The 15,551-nt window shown below is 42.0% G+C and overlaps 1 protein-coding gene across 1 annotated transcript in view; it reads right to left on the reverse strand.

Annotated features, from left to right (window-relative positions):
• CHCHD6 (coiled-coil-helix-coiled-coil-helix domain containing 6) overlaps positions 1-15,551 on the reverse strand; it is a 365,550-nt gene that overhangs the window by 311,969 nt on the left and 38,030 nt on the right. Inside the window, 1 exon segment of the mRNA XM_053670281.1 lies at positions 10,084-10,228. Coding sequence (XP_053526256.1) covers positions 10,084-10,228 — 145 coding nt within the window.

Here is a 15,551-nt window from a genome sequence, read left to right on the forward strand (position 1 = left end):
AAGGCCTGTGCTCAGAAGGAAGGTGTTTCTGTGAGACCCTGCCTCTCTTTTCACACAACCCGTCAGAAGGCTACATGGCTATTTTGTTCTAAGAATCCATTCACATCATTTCTGTGTCCTAAGACCACAAGTCCTAGGAATTGAAGAAAAGACTAAATTATAACACTGCCAACAATGTGAAACGCTGTCTACTCCCATTCCCAAGAGAAGGAAGAGTGTTGTAGAGTGAAAGGATCCCAGTGACAGGCATTTGGATGCAGTGCTCTGTCTCCCTCACCTTCTCAGAACAACATGTTCACTTATTCAAGCACCTGGGTGCCAGTATTTAGGTTAGCCCCTGGTCGATCTTCATGACCACCCACAAAGTGGGCATCACAATCCTGTTCTCACTCACTAAGGGCCATCCCTAGAGTTAGTGCCGGACTCTTAGCCAGTAACTGGCTGCCATTCCTGGTTTTTATGCCCTCCCTCCACCAATTTGTATAAAATATACGAGAAATAAACCAAAGTTCTTTTTTTGGTGTATAATCAGCTAAAAATACAGTTGAACCAGTTTTCATGCAAGCCTATCTGTAGTTTTCTTTTCTCCAAAGAGAAAAAGAAAATAATCTCTTATCAGATTATTTTAACACTGACCTTAATAAAGAAATTAAGAACCCAGGAGGCCTCACAATGCCCCTTCTAACTAATTATTCCACTCCTCTAAAATAATGAAATGTACACACCCCTGCTCTTTTAGCAAATGTGGGAATAGAGGTGGTCAGCTGCATGGTGTGTCCCTTTATACCTGGTTCTGGGAGACCCCACCTGTCCTGTGGAAGAACTGATGCTATACATTAGTAGCCATATGGGCCTAAACATTCAGGAAGGGAGTGAGAACAGTCATAGTACTTTGCCTTTTTATTTTCTCTGGTGAGTGAAGAGTGCTTCAAAGTGATGACAATAAAAAGGAAGAGTGAAATAAATCGGTCATGAGAATCTTCTGTACCTATACTATTTAAAATACTTGGATACAGGGCAGAATTGAACAAGCTCCTTCCATAAACACCCCCAAGGCACAAGTGCACAGGGTCTGCTGACACCTGAAAGTCAAGTAGGAGGTGGAGAGAAACCTTATGGTACTTCAAACTCTACACTAAGCACCACACACCAGCTGCCTGCAGCTACGGCAGATACAAGGAAGCATCCTGGGGCAGATAAGCAGGGCCTCCAAATAGTCTGATGGGAGAGCAGGAGAGCACAGACAATCCCTGAAGTGATCAGATTCTAAGCCTGCTAAACAGGTTTTGGTTCCACCCTCATAGGGTCTGAAGTCAAAGCAACAATGGAACCCACACCATTCTCAACTATAGACTACATTTACTCATCTACCCACACTAATGGTCTGTCAAAGAAGAATAATGGCATCTGGGCATAAACCCTATTTACCTCAGCATCTACTGTTCTGTCCATGATGTCCAGTGCAAATAAAAAGTTACAAGGCACATAAAGCTGTGGGAAAATGGGACCCATTATGCAAAGCCAGAGATGACTCAGATGTCAGAATTATCCAATAGGAATTTTAGAATAACTATGATAAATACAACAAAGGTGGATAACGTGTAAATAACAGGGAATGTCAGCAGAAAAGTAACAATCATAAAAAATTCCAAATGCAAAGAAAATCAGGACCTAAAGTGGAAGTTCATGACCCTTCACAAAGAGACCAGCAAGCTGTCTCAAGAAAAAACTTTCATTTTACAGACTGAGCCCTGGCTGGTGTGGCTCAGTGGATTGAGTGGCGGCATGTGAACCAGAGTCACTGGTTTGATTCCCAGTCTAAGGCACATGCCTAGGTTGCAGGTCAGGTCCCCATTAGGGGGCACACAAGAGGCATCCACACATTGATGTTTCTCCCCCACTCTCTCTCCCTCCCTTCCTCTCTAAAATAAATAAAATCTTTTTTAAAAAGAAAAGAAAAGAAAAAAGAATACTGAGGCTGACAGATAACACCATGCCATGAACTTCTCACCGGAATGGGAACCACTGAGGAACTGGGACCACTGTTAGTGCCACTGTCTCCCAGCTCCTTGAGGCATCTTGTTCCTCGGAGACTTAAAAAATTAAAATCCCCAGAGCTGCTCTGTCTAGTCCATGGGTCAGCGAACTATAGCCCACAAGTAGAATCCAACCTAGAGTCTCTTTTGGTTATGACCTCTAAGCTAAGAATGTTTTTACACATTTTAGAGCTATAAAAACAACAAAGATCTCAAGGAGTCAAAGATTCCACGCAAAGTCTCCTAAGCAGGAGATACCACCCGACACCCTCAATCACCTGAGATTTGCCATTCCATAACTATCTGTTGTGCATCTATAATTTGCTGAGCATTACAGAGAAAACCAAAGTGATCTCACTTAGAAAGAGAGTGCACAGTTCTTACCTCTCAAGGAGCTTATAATCTGAGGAACAAGATTTATAAAGATGTAGGACAGAAGAATTAGGAAAAAAGGCTATGGCTGTAGTAAAACCAAAATAAATCTTCCATCTCATTCATAGTTTCAGAAGATTGCAGTTTAAAACTTCTGACTGGTGATTTTTTTTTAAATTTTGATTATAGGGTTCATAGAGCTAAAGTGACAGCTACTTGAAGTGCTTAACCAATGAAAATAATACAATAATAGATCAAAACTCCCATGAAAACTGGAAAGCAGAGCAAGACAGTCACTTTTTCTGTGTAAGCCCTTAAGTTAGATGGGCACATTCAGGTAGAGAAGCACTCAGTTACTGCTTTCTGTTTAGCAGAAAGATTTGGTCCCAACATCTTCATATACCATCTAGGACTTTTTCCAGTGTCCAACAGTCAGTAGAAGAAAAGTCTCTTCTTGAGTGTCTCTTTTGAGGATAAAGAAAACATTGTCCTAAAGATCCCTGTTACACTTCCAGAATTTCACTCCAGGCAAAGGCCTAAACTGGCCTCTCCTGTCTGCCACACTCACCACTCCCCTTGACTCCAGCTAAAAGGCTTGTCTTCTCTCAGCCACTGGCCTTTGCTCCTCCAGTACACTTAATCTGCAACACCCTTTCTTTTTTTTTTTTTGTAGATTATACTTTCTTTTTTTATTTATTTTTTAATATTAAATTTTATTTAGTTACTTTTCGAGTACATTTTTTTTTATCTATTTCTCCCATCCCACCCCCCCCCCCCCACCCGGTCTCCCCCCTCCCTCCCATTCCCCCCCCCCCCCAGTCCTCATCTCTGTGTCTTTCATACTTGTTCCTCAAAATCCCTCCCCCCTTTTCCCCTTAAGTTCCCTTCCCTCTCCCCTCTGGTCGCTGCCCACTTGTTCTCTATTTCAGCGTCTTTGTTTTTATTCTGTTTGCTTGTTTGTTTTATTCTTTAGCTTCCTGTCAAAGGTGAGATCATATGGTATTTGTCCTTCAATGCCTGGCCTATTTCACTCAGCATAATGCTTTCCAGTTCCATCCATGTTGTTGCAAAAGGTAGTAGCTCCTTCTTTCTCTCTGCTGCATAGAATTCCATTGTGTATATGTACCACAATTTTTGGATCCATTCATTTACTGATGGGCACCTAGGTTGCTTCCAACTCTTGGCTATTGTAAATTGTGCTGCTATGAACATTGTGGTGCATAGGTTCTTTGAAATTGATGTTTTAGGATTCTTGGGGTATAATCCTAGCAGTGGAATTGCTGGGTCAAAAGGCAGGTCGATTTTTATTTTTCTGAGAAAATTCCATACTGTTTTCCATAATGGTTGTACCAGTCTGCAATCCCACCAACAGTGAACTAAGGTCCCCTTTTCCCCACACCCTCTCCAACATTTGTTGTTTGTTGCTTTGTCTATTATAGCCATCCTGACTGGTGTAAAGTGGTATCTCATTGTGGTTTTAATTTGCATCTCTTTTCTTACTCTTCCTCACTTTGCAAATTTATCTTCAGTCTTTAAGATTTGACTGACATGTCACCTCCTCTTAGAAGACTTTCCTAACCCACCATGAAGAGGCTATTGTTGCTGCCTCCTTCATCCTATAGTAGTTTCCTGTCCCTTTGGTATGATGTTTCAGCACTCTATGGTCACTTCTGAGAACATACTACTCTCCTGACAAACAGAGCTTCACAGTGAAAACTATTGTTTGGGAAGCTCTTCATCCTTCAACTCTAAATGATAGCTTTGCTAGATAGAATAATTTTGGTTGTAGGTCCTTGCTTTTAAACCCTGAATATTTCTTGCCAATCCCCTGTGGTCTGCAAAGTGTCTGTTGAAAAATCAGTTGACAATTTAATGAGTGTTCCCTTATAGGTAACTGCTTTTCTCTTTCTTGCTGCTTTTAAGATTCTTTCATTGTCACCTTGGCTGGTGTGGCTCACTTGGTTGAAGCACTGTCCTCTAGGCTGAAAAGTCACCAGTTCAATTCCCAGTCAGGGCACATGCCTGGGTTGCAGATTCAGTCCCTGTTTGGGGTGCATACAAGAGGCAACCAATCAGTGTTTCTCTCCAACATTGACATTTCTCTTTCCCTCTCTCTCTCTTCTACTCTCTCTAAAATCAATAAGCATGTCTTTGGATGAGAATTTTTAAAAATTCATTGTCTTTAACATTTGGCATTTTTAAAAAATATTTTATTATTTATTTATCTTTAGAGGGGAAGGGGGGGAAGGAGAGAGGGAGAGAAACATCAATGTATGGTTGCCTTTTGTGCGTCCCCTGCTGGGATCTGGCCTGCAGGGAACCGGCCTGCAACCCAGGCATGTGCCCTGACTGGGAATCAAACCGCGATCGTGTGGTTCGCAGGCCCACGCTCAATCCACTGAGCTACACCAGCCAGGGCAACATTTGGCATTTTAATTATTATGTGACTTGGTGTGGGCCTCTTTGGGTTCACCTACTTTGGAACTCTGCACTTCTAGACTTGTGTGCCTATTTCTTTTATCAGGTTAAAGAAGTTTTCCATCATTTTTTCACACAGGTTTTTAAATTCTTTGTTTTCTCTCTTCTCCTTCCAGCACCTCGATGATGTGCATGTTGGCACGACTGAAGTTGTCCAAGACACTCCTTATACTATCCTCGTGTTTTTGGATTTTTTTTTCTTTTTTCTTTTTCTGATTGGGTGTTTTCCTTATCTTCCAAATCTCTGATTTGATCCTCAGCTTTATCTACTCCACTGCTGATTCTCTGTAATATAGTATTCATTTCAATCAATGTTTATTTCATTTCTGATTCTTTTTTTTGTTTTGTATTTTTTTGTTTCCTATCTCTTTGTTGAAGTTCTCACAAAGTTCTTCTACTCTTCCCCAAGTTCATTTGACCAGTGTTTTGAACTCTACATCTAGTAAATTGATTGTCTCTATTTATTTAGTTCTTTTTCTGGAGTTTTATTCTGTTCTTTCATTAAGAACATGTTTCTTTGTCTTCTCATTTTGGCTACCTCCATGTTTTTGTTTTTATGTATTAGGCAGAGTTGCTACATCTCCCTGGCTAATGGCCTTATGTAGCAACTGTCCTATAGGGTCCAGTGCACAGCTTCCCCAATACCCAAGCTAGGCACTTCAGGTACACCCCCCATGAAGGCTGTGTGCACACTGCTTTTGTAGTTGAACCTTGATCACTGTTGGCACCTTAATGGCAGAAATTTATCCTCAGATTGATTGGCTGTGACCACTGTGTAAGATCAGCTGTGTAAGGGTTCACCCCACAGAGCAAGACTCACTTCAGTGAGGCTTCAATGCCCACTGAGTCCACCCCTTGAGTGTGTCACTTTAGTGTGGAAGTGGTTGGGGGATTCTCTCACATGGTCTGAAGCTACCCACAGGGTGTGCTGGTTTTAAGGCCTCTTGGGAGGTATAGGCCAAGGTCACCTGCCACCTATGCCCTGCCTGGGGGCATCCTACTTTAGCTACAAAGTGATCTGCAGATGGCTGTTATCTGTGCTATGCTTGGAGGCACCTGGGAGAGACCAACGTGTGAACTGAGGTCCACTGCCACTAGTACTACACCTGGAGCCACTTAGCGAGTGGTATTGGCTGGCATGCTGAGGCCAGATGCTGTTTGTTTGAGAGATTTTAGAAAAGTCCAAAACATGAGCCAAGACAGCCATTTGTATGGAAAAGCTACTGAAAATGGCTTGGGTGGGCCCAAAAGTGGGTTGGGGCAAGGTCACAGATCACCAGCACAGGGCAAACAGTGTTAGCCAGGTTGATGAAGACTCAGATGTGGAGCATGCTTTCTGACTCTTTAGGGTTAGGGTTCAGCAAAGGAACAATGGCCTATGCCAGAACTTCTGTCTGAAGAAAAGCTGCCCCTTCAGCTCTTGCCCTAATGCCCTGAGAAATTAAGTTCCTTCCCTACTGACTTTCAAGCTGCTGCTTCAGTGCTGGAGCTCAGAGCAAGTGAATCTGAGTAAGTCTGTACACAGGCCCTTAAGTGGAGCTGCCTGGGACTCCAGAAGCCCTTCCTCTCACTCATCCATCTGCTGGTTTTTACTCTCAAAAGTTATGAAAACTTCTCTTTCTGGCATCAAAATCCTGGACTGGGGAGCTTGATGGAGGTCTGAGGCCCCTCACCCCTCAGAGGGAACCTCCACAGCCAAGATATCTGTTCCAATTTTTAACTGCCACACAAGGATATGGGACCATCTGGTTCCAAGCCTCTTTAGTTGTAGAACTATATCTTTAGTTGTATAACTTCTGTTCAGCTAGATTTCAAGTGGTCGGGCTGTATCTTACTTATTTCTATTTAACAAGAAATTAACCCAATGCCTAACATACAAGCACACACAAAAAATTTTATTTATACACACACACACACACACACACACACACACACACATACACGTAAACTGCTCACCCCCCAAAAAAAAAGAAATGAAAGTTTTTGTTTTCTATCAGATGTAATGCAATCACATATACCTAATATGTGTCAGAATCCAATAGGCAAGGTTATAAATCTCATTCTTCTCTAAAGTGAAGCTACTGCCAAGCCTTATTACTCCATCTACTGGATTTTTAATGCTCTCCCCATCAGAAAACTCAGCCCAAACAACCACTCTGTTCCTTTCTCTCCAGAATGTTTTGGACTCCAAAACAATTATTTAGACACCAAATTTCCTCTCCTAATTCAGAGAGAAGCATACCTCTCATAGGCTCCAATTGACACCAGGGCCATTGCCCCAGTTGTATAATAGGGACTTTAACAGTCAGCAGGTACAAAAAATCAGGCAAAAACAGTTCATCACTGATGCACTAGATGGGAAATGATAACCCTTTTGTAATCAGAAGTTGGTTATAAAAATCATTACCTTTCCTTGTCACTAGTTTTATGAACTTTTCTCAATTATAATCTGAATCATTCCCTTATGCAAAAAAAAATCAATATTATAAAAGTCAGAGGCAAAGAGACAGGACAAAAGAGCACTTTAAATGTCAAACTGCACTCAGTATACTAAAAAAAAATTGTCCGGACAAGGCTACAGGTTCAAGAGGACACTAGTCAGAGAAGCCACTGAAAACAAGTGTGCAGCAGCTCATGTGGCCAGTGACCATGCCAATGATCAGCTCAGGGTGCAACCTAGACTCCTTGCTAAGAGGATATGCTGTGATCCCAACATTGGGACCTTTAGCGCTCTGCCTACCAGACTCCTTCAATCCTTGCATCTAGAAGATGCAGATGAAGAATGAAAATTCTCTATGCTTCTGTTCATTTTTTTCTCTCAATCTTTCTTCTATTTAAATCCTCCAAAGTAGTTTTGAAATAATCACCACTAAAAGCACATGCCACCCATACCAACACAAATGGAAGTGATGACCATAGCTTCACTCAGCATCCAGATGAGTAGTACCCTGTCGCCACTTACAGAACAGGGCTTGGTTCTAGCTCCCTTTCTCCTCTGTTTACACAGAATATTAAATGTGGCTGTAAGCCTTTAAAACTGGGCTCTGCATCTGCTATAGCACCTAGCAACAGAAATCAACTCCAGCTAACTGAAGCAAAGAAGAGTCGACAGCAAGTTACCAGCAAATAACCCAATCCTCAGGAAGGCAAGAGGACCAGACAAAAATCAATGGCAGCCTCACAGGGCAATGCCCTGGTCATTCATGCAACAAAACAACCCCACCCTGGCCTCCTTACTCACTCAAAACTGAAAGTCTCCAGAGAGAGTATCTGACTGGCTTCCATTGGGCCCTGTAACCAGATTCTGCCTTTACCATGGCAGAGAGAAAGAAGAGATCTAGCTTCCATAGAGGAAGCTGGGAGTTAGAATTGTAATCCCAGCAAGATTACACAACAGGAAACAGGTACAGTCCCAAAAGGAAACAGGGGCACCATATGCGTGAAGAAATGGATGCTGAACAGTCAAAAAATGGGAATGCCCAAAAATGTAGTTACTAAAACTTTTCGAAACAAAGGAAGTCACTTGCTTCACTATTTCCTATGAACTCTAGTTCAGAAGGGCATTATCCATCCAGAAATTCAGGAGCAGGAATCAAACAAGGATTTATCTCTTATAAAGTTACCCTTCATTTAAAAAATCCTACACACTTGTACTGAAGGTCACTGATATCACTTCACACTTGTATAGGTTCTCTTCCAGGGATAATCTTCAGGAAGGAGGACCCAGCCCTCTCCTCTGCAGGTGGAGAAGGGATGCTGTATATTCCCTTTCACTGTAATTAATACATTCCAGGTGAGAACAAAGAGATACCACACCTGGAAGCTTCAATTTTCCATGCTAGATGACTGTTCTAGGTGGCCAACCATTTTTGCTTGTGCCACATTGATTAACCCTTCATCTCCAGGACCAGGCTCCTTTTGTCTTGGTTGTCAGGCTGCCTGCAGAGGGGTAACAACCTGCCTGCCCCTGAGAGACTAACTTCAAGAGCCTCTAAAACTGTGTTCTCATCCCAGCTTCTCTCTATATCAACTGATTCTTCACCTGGATGCCACGGGGTTCTAAAAGCACAAGTCAAATCACATTGTTCCCATCTTTAAGAACATCTGAGAATCCTTTGCAGTTTCAGAGTCACTGTAAGATATATTGTGGGTTAACAACTCCAGGTGTCCAAGGCCTTCCCTAATCTAGCTTCATATCTCACTCACTTCTCAGCATCCCATTACCACCTGGATATCCACTTATAGCAGATCAGCTGCTCCTTCAGCCTGGGGGCCCCACATTGCTCAAGGCTGAGGCCAAATGCCATCTCTTTCACCAGCAGTTGACTGACACCACTGTCTTTGTATACCTAATCATATTATCTTTACCTCCATTGCACACTTAATGTAATTGATTTGGCCTGTTCAGTTTTGGTGTAAGGCTGTCTTCTCACTAAACTAAAAATAATCTAAGGAAGAGGATCCTACATTGTTCATATTTCCCAGAGGGAAAATGCCCAGTTCAACAGTTCATCTCACTTCAACAACATTTCTTGTGTGACTACTGCACACTTTGAACATCCATGCAGTTATAGCAGAATGACTCCTAACTAAGAGACTCCCATTGGTTAAGTATACTAATAACAATAATAGCAACAATAGCACACATTCATGAGCTGCCAGCAATGGCTATGACCTTCAGAGTTACTTATCACCTCCAATGATCCCTTGGGTAATACTGTGTGCAAACATCCTAACCCCTGACCAAAGCTGATAGACACTAGAGGATGTGCCCATGCTAACAAGTAGGGAGCTAAGATTCACACATGGGCTGTCTAATTCTACAAATCTAACATCTTACTTACTGCATGGCTCCAAGCCCCAGTCCTCTCCCTTCACACACTCCTAGCAGCACACATACCACTGAAGCACTTATAACTCTTAAGTTTCAGAGCAGGACCAGGTCTTCAAATGATCCAGCTCTATAGACCTGAAATTCTGCAGAGACAGAAAACATGCCAAAGGTAGCAAAGCATATCAGTACCAGATTTAAAAGGACCAAGTTTCTACTCCCTAAAAAAACATTCTTTCTACAAAGGTGACTTGGAGGACATCCAATGGGCAGCCTGTGCCCCAGGCTTCAGACCAATCAGGCCTGACCTCTTCTTCCCTGCATTGTAAAAGCATGAAAGGCCAGCTCAGGAAGATCTGCACTCACCAGCATGGCTGACTTCTGCTTTTCCTGGTCAACACTGCCCTCCCCTCGATGCAGAAATGCACTCTGGTACTTTATGGCTGCCTCTCTTTCCCTTGTCACCACCTAGAGTAGCTCATCCTGGACTACAGCCTGCTCCTATTTATACCTGTGCCAGGAAAGACATGGGAGATGCAGGTGCAGAGGTAATGACGTGACAGCAGGTAGCCAGGAAAAAGTTTGTGCACTCATTTCATCTGGTTGGGGGACTGGGATGTGCAGGCCAGTAGAACCTGAGGCTGGCCAGAGAGAATACTGTGAAACCCCATACTGTCTGACCCCTCTGATGTCAGGCATCAGTGGCAGTCCTCAAGGCAAGGGGAAAGAGCTGAAACTTTCTCAACTAGAATAGTATACATTAGGAAAAGAAGGAAAGCTAACAACTAGGTAAGGAATCTCGCAGCCACCTGGCAAAATAGAGATTCTTGGGGCAGAGTTTCAATTCCTCACTAGCAACTCTTTCAAAATGAGTAGGAAGAATGGAGAAGCCTACCTTCCCTGCCTCTATTTGAGAGCTTGAAGGTTTTTATATAGTACAACTATCTTTTTCCTGAACACAGATAACTCTTCATCCTTAATCTTTGACCTATTTCTGTGCTTTCTGCCCAGTAAAATAATCCTAAAGAGAGAAAACAGTTACTAGTACTAAGATGATCTTAGTAGTATTATTCATTATAGTGTAAAAAATGCAAACAACTATAATGTCCAGCAATTAAGATCAAGTTAAAAAACATCTGGAGGATGCTGGGAAGATGGCAACGGAGTAGGACGGAGCAGATTCTAGCTCCTGTACTTGTGGGTAAAAATCCTGGCAGATCTACACAGAATCAGCACAATAAACCATCGGTTACCCAGCATTTATGAAATTAAAATACCAGAGATTGTGACAGACGCTGAAACACCAGACAGTGGCAGGTCAGTGGGGTCTCGGGGACCAGAGTAAAGACAAAGTGGAGGCGGGGAGCTGGCACCCCGGGCCAGGTGGCCCTGGTGCTGCTTCTGCGGTCAGGGTCCAGAGGCATCAGTCTGAGACCAGTGCCAGAGGTGTCTGCCACAGGAGCCTGGGCACCCAGCGGCCCCAGTGGGTGACCAGCATGGGCCAGTGACTCCTCTACTCTCCGTCTAAGCAAGTCTGGACAACACCAGGCAGAGACCTGTCTGCTTGCCTGCTTGCATTAACAGGGAGGGTTACAAAGACAGAGGGGCCTGTTCAACTGCAGACTCTGTGGTCGCCAGCCCAGGAGATTTGAGAGGTGAATTGTCATCACTGGTCTGGCTGGGGATTGGGCTGGGCTGAGAGGCAGGCTGTCTGGAGAGGGTTTTTTTTGTGTTTTTTTTTTAAAGTGGACTGAGGTGTTCTCCTGCCACGAAAGCTCGGCTTGCTCCCCACCCAGCCTTGTGGTGATCCAGGGGCGAAGCAGAGGCATTTGAGTCTCCGCCACATGACTGGGAAGCACCTTGCCAGGTTTCTCAGGACCCAGGCAGCCTGGGGGGTGCGCATAGGCACAGAAGCTGTTGAGTCCCGCCACAGAATTGGGAAGGACCCTGCCAGAACCTGTGGGACTAAACAGCCGGACCTGTGTGCGGGCGCCCACACCCTAGTCTGGTAGCCTGGGTGGTGCGTGTGCTTGCTCCAGCATCCCTGCACACAGAGAGATCCTGCTGCAACCAGAAAAACTGGTCTAGACAGTTTGAAACGAACAAGGGAAGGATTATTTTGTTATTGTTTTTTTTCCTTTTTTTTTTTAGCAATCATATATTTTTTTAAATTTTATTATTGCTTTATCTGTCTATACTTTGTTCCTCTCCTTTCGTTTTCCCTGTTTTAGTTCTTCTTCCTTTCCTCTCAAACTTACCACTTTTGCCTCCCTTCTCCTGCCTGTTTGTTTGTTCATTTGTTGCTTTGTTTTCTTTTACTCACAAGAGACACAAACTGGGAACTGCGAAAAGGACCAGAGTGGGACCCAAAGAGGGGGCATCTCAACAATAGAAACAGTGAGACAAATTTCACTTTGCTATAGCAGAGAAGCCACGAGTTGCTGCATATTTTTTCATTATTCTCACTTCTTTTATATTTTGATAGTATCTCTGTATTCCTCCTCTTTCTGTATAGCCCCCTTAGTCTTGAGTGGTTATATTGTATTATTAGACAGGTTTCCCCTGTTCTTTCCTCCACAGTGTTTTGCTAATCTTCTATACTCCACAACACTTGTTTTCCTTTAGCACACTACCCAAAGCTCTCTACCCCCTACTCAGACAGATCACATAGAGTTTGTTATATGGTTGCTGCTCTAATATTAGTGTAAATAATAGCTGTCCTATACAACTGTAAATACTTCACAAAACATCTCCCGGATCTTAGCCCATTATACAGGTCCCTGAATTCTATTACTGTAGTAATTAACACTATATGCTCACATACTATACCTATTTACTGTTCCTTACTCTCACCTCTCCTCAAAATATGACCATCTGAAACCTCACTGCTTTCTAGTTCCAACTCACAAGACTTCCCTATCCAAAAAGAAGCTTATCTTTTGTCAATCCTTTTGTAAAAGAGGCAAGTTGGGTTGAAGAATATGGTTAACACTATATATAGCCTAAAGATTGCCTACCTCCTCTCTACTGGCTGTGACTGTGAATATCATAAAATACTCTTCTGCTGTAATAAACCATTTTGCCTCCCCCTCCAACTGATTATACACACATGAAAAAAGGAGTACGTGGAAACAGAGAACATCAAGATACCTGAAGGAGTCTGCACGACTGAACTTCACAGGTATAATACCACAGAAATTCACACCATAAATCCAGAGAGTTAGAACAGATCAATTTTAGAAGCTGAGATTAACAAGAAGAGTCTCAAAAACAATGGGAAGAAAAGAAACAATCCCCAAATGAAAGAAAAAGCAGCAGCTTCAGAAAGAATGTTAGATGAAATAGAGGCTAATCAACTATCAGATAGTACATTCAAGCACTGGTTATCATGAAGTTCAAAAAGCTCACAATGAGCTACCAGAAACTATAAGGGAACTACAATGATCTCACCACAAACTATATCAACATGAAAAAGGAAATAGAAACTATCAGCAAGAGACAAGAGGAAATGAAGAATACAATTTCCAAATTGAAACACACTAGAAAGTTTCAAAATTAGAATTGATGAGGGGGAGGATCAGATTACCGAGTTGAAGGACAAAGTAGAAAACATCTCACAGAAAGAGCAAGAAAATGAAAAGAGGCTCAGAAAGAATAAAGAGGGATTAAGAGAATTGCAATACAATATGAAACGTAATAATATCCGAATAATAGGAATACCAGAAGGAGAAGAAGAACAAGGGATAGAAAATGTATTTGAACGAGTAATGAGAGAAAATTTCCCTAATTTGATGAGAGAAAAGGTCACACGAATCCAGGAAACACACAGAGTCCTAATAAAGAGGAGCCCAAAGAGGCCCACTTCAAGACACATCATCATTTAAATGGCAAAATTCCAAGACAAAGAGAGAATCTAAAAGGCAGCAAGGGAGAAAAAAGAAGTAACATACAAGGGAGCCCCAATAAGGATAGCTACTGACTTCTCAATGGAAACACTCCAAGCAAGAAGAGAATGGCAAGAAATATTCCAAGTAATGAGAAACAGAGGCCTACAACCAAGGCTACTTTACCCAAGGCATTCAATCAAGATAGAAGGCAAAATAAAGAATTTCCAAGACGAAAGAAGTCTAAAAGAATATGCCTCCACCAAACCAGTCCTACAAGAAATACTAAAAGGACTGCTTTAAGGAAAGGAAGGAAAAGAGAGAGACAGAGAGGAACACAGGTACAAAACTGGCAATGAATAAGTACCTATCAATAATAACCTAAACATAAACAGATTAAATGCTCCAATGAAAAGACACAGAATAGCTGCATGAATAAGAAAGCATGACCCACACATATGCTGCCTAAAAGAGACCCACCTCAGGAAAAAAGACCATCACAGACTAAAAGTGAAAGGCTGGAAACAAATTTTCCAAGCAAACAGACAAGAAAAAAAAGCTGGGGTAGCAATTCTCATATCAGACAAAATAGACTTCAAAAAAAAAGGGCCTTATAAAATGAAAGCAAATTAAAAGGACAGCTAGATCAGGAGTGGAAACATAGAAATGAAGATCTCAAGGAGGGTTAGCAACAGGGGAGTGGGAGGAGGAGATGGGGGGAGAAGGTACAGAAAATAAGTAGCATAGACAGTAGATAGAAAATAGAAGGGGGGGCAAGAATAGCATGGGAAATATAGAATCTAAAGGACTTGAGACACATGGTCATAAACTAAAGGGGGGGTAATGGTGGGGTTGGGGGGGTAGGGTGGAGGGGAATGAAGGGGGGAATAGGACAATTGTAACAGCATAATCAATTAAAAAAATTTTAAAAAAGGGCCTTAGAGAGAGACCCAGAAGGTCACTTCATAATACTCAAGGGAAGAATCCACCAAAAAGACATTAACATCGTAAACATATATGCACCAGACATAGGAGCATCAAATGGAGCATAGAAGCATCAAGAAAATCTTAGAGGACTTTAAGAAAAATATTGACAGCAACACAATTATAGTAGGGGATTTTAACACCACACTATAAAAAATGGACAGATCTTCCAAACAAAATATCAACAAAGATATTGCAGCATTAAACAACACCCTAGATGAAATGGACTTAACTGATATATATAGAGCCCTTCATACCAAAGAAGCTAAATACACATTGTTTTCAAATGCACATGGAACATTTTCAAAGATAGACCACATGTTAGGACACAAAACGAGCCTGAAAAAATTCAAGAAAATTGAAATCATACCAAGCATCTTCTCTGACCACAAGGGACTGAAATTGGAAACCAACCCCAAAGAAAAAAGCCCAAAGCACCCAAAATCATGGAGACTGAATGGTATGCTATTAAACAACGAATGGGTCAAGGATGCAATTAGAGAAGAAATCAAAACGATTCTGGAAACAAATGAAAATGAACTCACAATAATCCGAAACTTATGGGACACAGCAAAGGCAGTCCTGAGAGGGAAGTTCATAGCAATACAGGCTTACCTAAAGAAGATAGAAACATTTCAAACAAACAACCTAACCCTACATCCGCAGGAGCTCAAGGAACAACAAGAAAGACAGCCCAGAGCAAGCAGGAGGAAGGAAATAACCAAGATCAGAGCAGAACTAAATGACATAGAGACTAAAAGCACAATTCTAAGGATCAATGAATCCAGAGGTTGGTTCTTTGAGAAGATAAACAAAATAGACAAGCCTTTAAGTAGGCTCATCAAGAAAAGAAGAGAGAGGACTCAAATAAACACAATCAGAAATGAAACAGGAGAAATTACAACTGATACCACAGAAATAGAAGGGATTGTAAGAAATTACTATGAAGAATTGTATGCCAAGAAA

The sequence above is a fragment of the Artibeus jamaicensis genome, unplaced genomic scaffold (assembly GCF_021234435.1).
Source record: "Artibeus jamaicensis isolate MK-2021 breed Jamaican fruit bat unplaced genomic scaffold, CSHL_Jam_final contig_558, whole genome shotgun sequence".
NCBI lineage: Eukaryota > Metazoa > Chordata > Mammalia > Chiroptera > Phyllostomidae > Artibeus > Artibeus jamaicensis.